The following is an 11,621-nucleotide window of genomic DNA, read 5'->3' on the forward strand; positions in this document are numbered from 1 at the left end:
ATAGTGACATGTACCCACTGTTACAACATCATACAGAATAATTTTTCCACCCTGAAATCTGCTTTGTTTTATCTACTCAAAGCTTTTTGAAAGCAGTAGAAATGATGAGTCATAGATATGCATACCTTCATTTGAGGCAATATACATAAGAAAATAATATGTGTACAAGTAAAGAAACAGGAGAGTACCTATAAATATGTACAACTTTATGTGTCGGTTGTAAATATAAAATAAATACATACAATTTACACAAAAAAATTAATTTTAAATTAAATGTGTTATCATGTGTGAGGAAAAACGCTTTGCTACAAAAAGAAAACCATCCAATTTTTAAAAGAAGAGTAATGGCTATGACCACATAAAAATTCCAGTGTTGGTAAGACAAAGATACTAAGTGAAATGCAAAAATGTACAGACATGTCTGTGAAAAACCTTTCCGGAGACTATTAGATCCATCTGAAAATTAAACAGAGCCAAAAACCAAATTAAAATTGAAGCAAGATTGAATAAAGACTCCCCTATCACGATTCACCAAGAAACAGCAATTCAGAGAGAAAGTGATACATGTGAGGGATTGAGAAGGTCTAATATCCATAATAGAAAAAAAACTCTATCATACTGAAAATGTTCCTCTACTTAGGATGTTTCTCAAAGCTCCTTTCATATCCTGATTCCTCAGACTATAGATAAAGGGATTCAGCATGGGGGTGACCAGAACATATAACACAGACACAATGACATCCAGGTCCTCACCATTATTGGATGAGGGCAGATAATATAGCCCAATAATTGTTCCATAGTATAGAGAAACCACAGAGAGGTGGGAGCCACACGTGGACAAGGCTTTGTAGATCCCCTTGATTGAGGGTCTTCTCAGGATGGTGGCCCCAATGTGGCCGTAAGAGACCAGAATGCATATGAATGGCACAGTTATGACCATCGATCCTATAATGAAAATAACCAGCTCATTGATAGAGGTGTCAGAGCTGGACAGCTTGAGTAAGGCGGAGAGGTCACAGAAGAAGTGGTGCAGGATGTTTTCTTTCAGGAAAGAGAGACGGGCTAGAAGGAGGGTGTGTACAAGGGAATTGGTGGAGGATAAAATCCAAGACATAATAACTAGCTGCAAACAGAGATTCTGACTCATCATGGTGGTGTAGTGGAGTGGGTGGCAGATGGCCACGTATCTGTCATAGGCCATGGAGGTCAGAAGGAAGCTGTCAAGACCCCCAAATGACAAGAAAAAATATACCTGGGAAATGCACCCAGCATAGGAGATGGATTGAGTGTGTGTCAGCATGTTCATGAGCATCTTTGGGGCCGTGACTGAGGAGAAAGAGATGTCAGTGAGGGCCAAGTGGCTGAGGAAGAAGTACATGGGGGTGTGCAGGCGAGAGTCCAGCCTGATGAGCAGGATGATGAGCAGGTTCCCCAGCACCGTGGTCAGGTACATGCCCAGGAACAGGGCGTAGTACATGCCTTGCTGCTCTGGCTGGATGGGGAGCCCCAAGAGGAGGAACTCAGATATGCTGCTCTGATTGTCCCTCCTCATGCTCTTCAAGTTCTCTTTTGCTGGAGACGAAAAAGAGATGGAAATGGGAAAGAATGAGAAGTTATTGTGACTACTACACAATAAAAACATGGCTTTGGACTAATCAGTATATGCATTTTAATTCAAATATCTCAGGTTTTTCTTCCATACCAGTGAGCTATCGATGGTCAGGACAAAGGACATTTTTGTCCCTCAGGAGCCAACACAATATCATTTGGAGAAAACATGAAATATTTTTATCAGATCACATATGCTTCAAACAAGAGTAGTCCATGAGTTTATCATGGAAATACGAGTTTATGAAATTATGTTCTAGGCCAGGTGAGTGACCAGTCAATGGAGACCACTGGGAAATGTCTAATCTGATGGCCTCTCTTGCCTTCCTCAGGCCTAAGAAACACTAGACTAATGCTATATTTCCATGAGTTAGATCAAGATAAGAGAACCACATGGGCTGATGTTGAGCATTAAGGGAAGCAATCTATGTCAATGTCATAAACTATTTAGTGACCTTAAATACATCCATAAGTTTTTCCATTAAAAAATTTTCTTTCATTCAACAATTCACTCAACATGTTCAATCTTTCATCAGTCTTTTTATAGCAAATTTTCTTGAGTGTGGAAAAAAAATGTATACTCCCTTCCAAATCCTACATCCTGTATTTCCTCATCTCAAAGTAGATCTTTTTTCTTATTATTTGTCCTAATTAGTTACACCTGACAGCACAATGCATTTTGACTCATTGTACACAAACAGAGAACAACTTTGAATTTTCTCTGGTTGTATACGATGTAGAGTCACACCATTCATGCAATCATACACACACATCTTTTCCACCCCATCATCTTTTCCACCCCAATGTCCTTTCCCTTTCCCTCACTCCCCTCTGCCCAATCCAGAGTTCCTCCATTCTTCCCTTACCCCACCCCCATTATGGATCAGCATCCACATATCAGAGAAAACATTTGGCCTTTGGTTTTTTGGGGATTGGCTTATTTCACTTAGCATGATATTCTATAACTCCATTAATTTACCAGAAAATCCCATAATTTCATTCTTCTTTAATGCTGAGTAATATTCCATTGTGTATATATTCCACAGTTTCTTTATCCATTCATCTATTGAAGGGCAGCTAGGTTGGTTCCACAATTTAGCTATTGTGAATCGAGCTGCTATAAACACTGATGTGGCTGCATCACTGTACTCTGCTGATTTTAAGTCCTTTGGGTATAAACAGAGGAGTGGGATAGCTGGGTCAAATGGTGGTTTCATGCCAAGTTTTCTAAGGAATCTCCACAGTGCTTTCCATAGAATACAGTGAAAACAGGTGAGGGTCTCTAAGGGGCTCAAAGATCCACCCTAATAGGCATAAGAGCTATCAGTTCAAAACCAAAAAAGACAGTATATGGTTGCACCAATATTCAGTCCCAGCAGCCACGTATGAGTGAACCAGATAATTCTTATTCAAGTCATCAGAACAGCAAAGAAAATCTCTGTGAATATCTATCTAGCATCAACAAATAAAACCTTTTCACCACTTTTTTTTCTAACCCAGTTTGTACACCACTGAATCTTCACTGATATTTTTCTTGTTATATTTCTAACATTTTTATGCTGTGCTGATCATTCCTCCATTTTTCTATCTTGAGACAGTGGGTCCTAGATTTATCCACGTGAACAATCACAGAATAATAGGTAAAGAGAACAGGATGATGTGTCTACCAAAAGTTACAACCCATATTCTTGACATAGACTGACTTAATCCTAAGGACTTTGTATTTGAGAGCAGCAGAGGTGACTCACTCTGTGACTCATCACTCATTCAGGGGTCAACTGACGTATACATTAAGGTACCCATTTCCCCAATGTGATTCAAATTATCTTTAAAATACCAATACTTGTAACCTTACTATAGTAAAAATAGTCTCCATAGACCTATTGCTTGAAGTGAATTATACATTCAGTTATCTTCCTCATTGCCATGTGACTAATAATCAGTTCATCACAATGAAAATGACAATTATCTGTCTGCAGGACATTTAGGTTGTTTCTAATCCTATTTCCAACAACGTTTCAATCAATAATGTTATTTATAAGTCATTTTATATGATGACATATGTATCTTCAGGATGAATTCATAGAAATAGAAGAGTCATGATTTGGGTGAATGGTCAAGTTATAGGAATGTACAGTGAGGAGGATGTCTATTTTTACATATTCTTTAAAAGATGCTCTTAATAGAAGAAACTGACATAAGATCTTAAAAATGGGCACTTTAGTGAAGTGTTTGGAGAGGTCATGGCTGAGGCATTTGAGGAAAGGAGAAAATTCAAGAACATGGGCAGCATGGGACGGATATGGTTTGGTGAATTGTTGAGGAGGCAGACTATAGAAGGCCTCTTCTGACACAATGGAAAGTTTCAATTTTATTTTCAGGACAATAGTATACCGAAGAAAAAGTTTCAGCAAATAATTGACTAAGAAATTTAAATAGCATATAATCCTCTGAGTGGAGATCATATTGTAGTATGGCAAAAATGAGGGCAGGAATATATTGCAGCACTTTGAGTACAAAATAACACATAAATCATGGCAGCAGAGATAAATAAAATTACAGAGACTTGGAATACAATTTGGAAGAAAACCCAGCAAGACCTAAAAGTAGCTAATGATAAGACAAAGGAAGTATATTTCTTCACTGGTTTTTTAAAAATTAGATACCGGATCAGATAGAAAGTATTCTGCATAGAGATTTGGTTTTGCCCTATTTTCTCAAAATTTAGATAGATATTCAAGATGAATTACTCTACATGGAGCTGTCTGTCATCCTCTTATGTGAGGAGGGGTAGAGTCTAAAGATCAGTAGCACATGCTGGACACATACAAACACACACACCCCAAACATATGCAATTATACATTTTCACATAGATTCTACTCATGCTGTAATATGGCCCCTTAGATTATAAGCATGGATACCTTAAGCTACATACCATGTGAAGGTTCTTCAGTTTCTCTCTAGAAGACATAGAATACAGTGAAAACAGGTGAGGGTCTCTAAGGGGCTCAAAGATCCACCCTAATAGGCATAAGAGCTATCAGTTCAAAACCAAAAAAGACAGTATATGGCTATATATTTTTTTACAGCATCTGAACAGTGGTCTGAGTTAATTTTGAAAACCATACAGAAGTCCTAGGAGACAACCTCCACTTCATCTCCAAATTAGGAACAAACAGGATATAATTGCTTTATTTCCTTTCTCCCTTGGGGATAGAATTACTTGTTGAATCAGGAATAAAAGAATTCACCCTTGGAGGAATAATGATAATAAACAGAGGCTGCAATTAGGAACTTGGAGGTTCACAAATGTTACTGCCTTACCAGTTCACCTTCAGAAAAGTTCATTCTGAGTTTGGAATAATGGGACGTTGAGGTTGAGCTTGTTAACTAATGTCGCATTTCTCAATCCGATTATTTCAAAAACACCAGAAACACTCTAATATCTTTACTCTATGACCAAAGAGAGAGATAAATTATATTTCATCAGTCCTAGAGAAGAGAACATAGTTTCTATAAATCTGCCTCTTGCCCAAAGCTGTGGAGTCAACATTCTATCAGTGTAGGATTCACACAATACCATAAAATAACCATTTAAAAATGTGTGCCTTCCACTAAACCATTACAAAATTTATCCCATATATTTCCACAATGCCTGGTAGAAAATGAATATCATGTGCTCATTATTCAAGGTCAAGATGTGTGACTATTTATTGTGATTAATTGTTTTTTTTAAATGTTATAAACCAAACTTGCTTTTTTGTTTGCTTTCTTAAAAATAAGTATTTTTAATGGCTGTGTAATACTCACAGATGTAAATGAGTATGCCTGAAGTGCAAAAATTGATGAATTACCACAAAAACACACCTACATACTATCAGCTGTTGTTATGGTCTGGATATGAGCTGTTCCCCCAAAGAATTGATTAGAATATGAGAGCTATTGTCAAATCAGTGGATTAATCCATTTAATAAATTAATAATTTGAATGGATTAATGAGTGGTAAATCTAGGCAGCTAAGGTGTGGCTGGACTTCCTCTATCTCCCCTTCTCCCTCTCTGCTTCCTAGATACCATGAAATGGGCAATCTTCCTCCAGCGTGCCCTTCTGCCATGTGTTCTACCTTACCTCCAGCCAAGAGCTATGGAGTTGGCCACCACGGACTGAATCTCTGAAACCACAAGCCTATGTATCTAGTATCCCATTTGTTTAAAAGGTTGTCTTTTCTCCAGTGTATGTTTTTGGCACAATTTTGAAGGATCACATTTCTATATCTATGTGAATTTCTTTGTGTCTTCTATTCTTTTCCATTGATCTTCATGTCTGTTTTGATACCAATATCATGCCTAATTTTTTATTATATCTGTGTAGTATAATTGTGATGCCTCCAGCTTTACTCTTATTTCTCAGTATTTCTTTGGCTTTACTGGGTATTTTAACCTTCAAAATGAATTTTAGGACAATTTTTTCCAGTTCTGTGAAGCATCTCATTGGTATCTTGATGGGGATATTGTGAATGAAATGTCTCTTCTGGTTTTTCTTTCAGTAATTTTGTTATTGACATCTAATATAGTTACTGATTTTTATAATCCTACAATCTTCCTGAATGTGTTTATCAGGTCTAAAAGTTTGGTTGTTTTTTTTCCTGAATCTTTAGAAGATATATATAAATTCATGTTGTCTGCAAACAGGAATAATTTGATCTCCTCCTTTCTGATTTTGGTAGCCTCTATTTCTTTTTCTTGCCTAAAAGCTCTAAGATTCCAAACATTATATTTAATAGTAATGAAAGTGGACAGCCTTGTCTTCCTTCTGATCTTAGAGAAAAAGCATTTCCCCATTCTCACTTATTAAGGCTGCGTTTGTCATACATAGCCCAGTTGTGCTGATATATATTTCTTCTATATCTAATTTTTTTTAGTTTTTATCATGAAGGGATGCTAGTTTTATTGAATGATTTTTCTGTATCTATTGGCATGAACATATGGTTTTTAATCCTCACTCTGTAGATGTGTTGTATTATTTTTACAAATTGTGATTGTTAAGCCATTAAAAAAAATCATCCTTGGATTCCTGATTAGAAGTTGCACTTGATCATGATGGTGTTTGTTTCTTTGGAGGTGCTGGAGACTCACCCCCCAGACTCATGCGTGATAAACACATGCTCCACCACTGAACTATGTCCACAGTTCTCTATGTGAGTCTTTGTGTGTCTGTGTCTTTTATTTGATTTGCTATCACTTTTTGAGAAATTTTGCAGTTATGTACAACCTATTGTTCATATAGATATTGGTTTGTGTTTTTCTTTTTTTGTTTTGTCATTTGCTGATTTAGGTGCTGGGCTGATACTGGAGTTAGAGAAGGAGTCTGGAAGGTTCCCTACCTTTCAATTCATTGGAGGATTTGAGAAACTGTTGTTAGATCTTCTTTGAAAGGTTGGTAAAATTCATCAGTGAAGCCATCTCATCCAGGGCTTTTCTTTGTTAAGACATTTTAAGTTATTGATTCAACTTTATTACTTATTTTTGATCTGTTAATTTTTATACACTTATAGTTTAATTTGGGTAGGTTATGAATATCCATAAATTGGTCTATTTCTTCTAGGTTTTCCATTGTGCTCACTACAATTATTTTCAATAGTCACTAGTGATCCTTTGTGTTTTTGTGGTATTAGTTGTACTGTATTCTTGTTCATCTCTGATTTTATCTATTTGGGTTATTTTTTCTATTTGTCCTGCTTAGACTTGCCAATGTTCTGTTAATTTTGTTAAACTCCTCAGAAACAAAATTTCTGATTTTGTTGGCCTTTGGTATTTTTGGTCTCTGTGTTGTTTATTCCATCTCTGATCTTTGTAACTCCCTTCCTTCTAATTTGGGGTTTGGTTGTTCTTGCTCCTCTAGTTTCTTGAATTTCATTACTAGGTTATTTATTTGAAATTTTTCTATTTTTATATAAGCACTTATTTATCTAATCTTTCCACTTTTGCTACATCTCACAGGTGTTGATGGGTTCAGTTTTCATTTTCATATGACAATACATTTCTTCACTTCTCTTGATTTCTTCATGACTATCTTTTGATCATTCAAAAGATTGTTGTATAATCTCCAGGTCTTTGTTTCATTCCCAAAGTTCCTCTTGTTCCTGATTTCTAGCTTTATTCCACTATGTGCAAGGAAGATACATGCTACTCTCTTTTGCTTTCGTTCTCTTATTTTTTAGTTATTTATTAATTTATTTTTACTTCTTAAGACTTGTTTGGGGTCAGTCTTTCCTGGAGAATATTCCACTGTTTTGAAGACAAATGTGCACTCTGCCTCTGGAGGATGAAATGTTATGCAATGTCATTGTACATATCAAGAGTTCACTCCAACCTGGCACAGTGGCTCACACCTGCAATCCCAGCCACTTGAGAAGATGAGGCAGGAGGATGGCAAATTCAAAATCAGCCTTAGCAATTTAGCAACACCCCAGCAACTTAGTGAGACCCTGTCTCAAAATAAAAAGTGCTGGAGATGTGGCTCTGAGATTAAGCATCCATGAATTCAATTCCAATGAGGAGAAAGAGGAGGAGAAGGAGGAGGAGGAGGAGGAGAAAAAGAGTTCACTCTCATTATTTGATATTATTCCATAATTATAGAGGCAAAAATCTGATTAGCATTCCCAAGCTTACAGTTAAAACAATGTTGCTATGTCTATATTTTTGTCTATGAGTAATGAAGTTTCTAATTAATAATGTTGTATGTTACACATTTAAAATATTTCTATAAAAAAGAGCAGATGGGACCATGCTGTGATAGCAAACAAGCTGAACTGTCAGTTAGTTAGACTATTAAGGGGTTTTTATTGCATATATGTATTTATCACACATATAATCATAAATATTTATGCAGTTATATTTATCCATAACCAGTGCTTTTAAAAACATTCTCAGATAGGAAATTCATCAAGCATAAGCACTTAGTTTTCATGGTTTGTATACCCAGAAATGGATATGCTGAATCATAAGGTATACATTATTCAACGCTAGTTGTCATCCCACATATTGAAACTTTTCATAAAATGTAGTTTTGGCAAATAAAATAATGATGCATATCAAAAGCAGATTTATAAATGAGCCAGTTAAAAAAACATAAGTATGGCATATGAGTGATATAGATGTATACCCACATGTAAAGCAGTTTATACATCTAGAAAAAAACGTAATGTTATAGTTGGTATTGAAGAGAAGTGGAGAAAGGATGCATTATTAAAAATTAAATTGAAATACTTTATTATTAAAAGGAGAAAATATTTAAATGAATTTCTACCTCATACTACATTAAAAATTAACAACTCCACATAAAACCACAATGAGAGTTTTATCTCACTCTAGTCAGAATGGCAATTATCAAGAATATAAATAACAATAAATGTTGGTAAATCATATTCAACCAGATGAATGAGAAGTTATATTCCATTATGTATGATGTGTCAAATGTATTTTACCATCATGTATAACTAATTATAACAAACAAAAAAACAAAAACAAAAAATATGGCAAGGATGTAGGTAAAAGCATACACTCACACATTGTTGGTGGAACTGTAAATTGGTGAAACTACTCTGGAAAAAAGTATGAAGATTCCTCAAAGAACTTGTAATGGAACCACCATTTTACCTAGAAATCCCACTCCTCAGTCCAAAGGAGTTAAAATCAGCATACTACAGTGATGCAGCCACATCAATGTTTATAGCAGCTCAATTCACAATAGCTAAGCTATGGAACCAAACTAAGTGCCCTACAACAGATGAATGAATAAAGAAACTGTGGTATATATACACAAGGAAATATTACTCAGGCATAAAAAAAGAATGACTTTATAACTTTTGCCTGTACGTGGATGGATCTGGAGGCTATCATGCTAAGTGAAGTAAGCCAGTCCCAGGAAATCAAAGCCTGAATGTTCTCTCTGATATGTGGATGCTTACACACAGCAAGGTGGGGGTGCAATAGAAGTTCAGTGGATTAGACAAAGGGGAATAAATGGAAGGGAGGGGGATAGGAATAGGAAAGACAATGGGATGAATCTGACATAACTTTCCTACACACATATATGAATACACCACAGTGAATCTCAACATTATGTACATCCCCAAAACTAAAATCCTATTTTAAATAAAATATAATCTATGTTTGTATAATATGTCAAAATGGATTCTACTGTCACATATAACTAAAAATAACAGGTGAAATTTTTTAAAAACCTATGGTGTAATATCATTATGTACATAGGGCAAAGGATTACTTTATTTTTCAAAATTTAGATATTTTTGTTAAAACATAGTGTAAAGTATAAGATTCACTAGTAAATTCCAGAAGAAAATTCTATTAGGGAAGGGGAGTTTTCACATGCTGTAATAACTGGGTCTTGTTGATCATTATCACATCAGGTACCATCAGGTGTTTTGCTGTTGTGACTCCTGATGACACCTATCTTGGATTCCAAACACAGTATTAATTAGGTCAGGTGGGTGTGTTACACTCACAGGACTCAAACCCAGTGCCTCACGCCTTCTAGGCAAGTGCTTTACCAATAAGCTAAAACTCCAGCCCTGCATTTTCTAGGATATTAGAAATTATTAGAAATCATATGCTTTATGTTTCTTTTCAGAATGGCTTCTCAGTGCAACTATTCTGTACAAGAGTTTAGCAGTGATCGTTGCCCTAAAATCCAGTAATTCTTCAGTGTGTACAATTTACAGAATCACTTTGATACACACACTGGATGCACACATAAGAATGTAGGTAATAGCATTTTTCAAAATAGCCAATGTTGTAAATGAAAAAAAACATTAAAACAGTACAGGTGATCTAATTAGACTAAGTTATACTCCATGTACGTAGAATATGTCAAAATACATGCTGCTGTCATGTATACCTAAAAAGAACAAATGTACAAAATAAAGCAGTATAGAGTGGAAGATGAAAACATATAGATGAATTTCACACGGACAACAGAAAACAACATAGGCAAAATGTCAGAGAATAAATATGCAGTTCTAAATCAGGCAAAATTTATGGATCACTGTAGAAGTATTAAAACTCTAAAGAAACCCAAGCATATACTGAAAAGAGTGAAGATACTGGCTACCCTCAAGAAGAAAGAAAATATCATTGATGAAGGATTACTGAAGGAGCTTCAACAGTATTTAGTTTTTTTATTTAAACTTACAGCTTTTAAAATGAATATTTCTATAAATTATTTACAATGTTATCATGTCACATATCAAGACCCATGCACATTTTTATGTAAAATATATTATGTATGCATTTATATATTTAAACTGAATATTTTCATCTGTTATATCAATGTTTTATAAATATTAAAGTAAAATTTCCAGTAAAATATCACTCAAGTTAAAAATATTCAAGTGTCTTATGTCTCAGGATTTGATTCACACATAATACGAATACAATTCATCTAAATAGAAGTAGCTTAATAATACTTGGATAGTTACTAAATGTCCCTGAAATATGAATTCCCTCCTTTATATCAAATACTAGAGTTAAAGGAATATGGAAACATCTCTCACAGTTACCAATTTACAGCAATGAAGCTAATTACATTGGCCTTTAGCATAAGCAGTTTCTTAAGGGCTAAAGACAAAACTTTACTATTTCAGATGGAAACACAAAACACTAGATTTATGAGTTGGTCAAGAAAGTATCTTTCTTCATTTTAAAATAAAATATGAGTGGATTAAACTGTGCTGAATTTCTACTTGAACTCAATTCAGGTGGCCTGACTTCCTGACACCCTGCTTAGTCATTCTCTCCAACCCATCCCAAAGAGGTTGAACACCCTTAATGGAAAAGACAAATTTCCCATAATCACAGCATCTCCTGGAAGGCCTTGTAATAATCTCCACTCTCAATGCTTGCCTTACCCCCATGTGACCCTGCTAGAATGTAGGCAGAGGAATGATCAAGTTCACCACTGTTCACCACTTGAGTCTTGTACCATTCAATCT

General features: G+C 35.3%; 1 protein-coding gene across 1 annotated transcript; it reads right to left on the bottom strand.

Annotated features, from left to right (window-relative positions):
• Window positions 1–613: 613 nt before the first annotated feature.
• On the bottom strand, window positions 614–1,605 carry LOC308641981 (olfactory receptor 1J21-like; the record flags this gene model as incomplete). The annotated part of the gene is made up of 1 exon (XM_081280566.1): window positions 614–1,605. The coding sequence occupies exon 1, from the start codon at window positions 1,550–1,552 to the stop codon at window positions 614–616; it is 939 nt and encodes a 312-aa protein (XP_081136692.1). The 5' UTR covers window positions 1,553–1,605.
• Window positions 1,606–11,621: the final 10,016 nt, after the last annotated feature.

Source organism: Spermophilus citellus (genome assembly GCF_964194105.1).
Source record: "Spermophilus citellus genome assembly, chromosome: 2".
Taxonomy (NCBI): domain Eukaryota; kingdom Metazoa; phylum Chordata; class Mammalia; order Rodentia; family Sciuridae; genus Spermophilus; species Spermophilus citellus.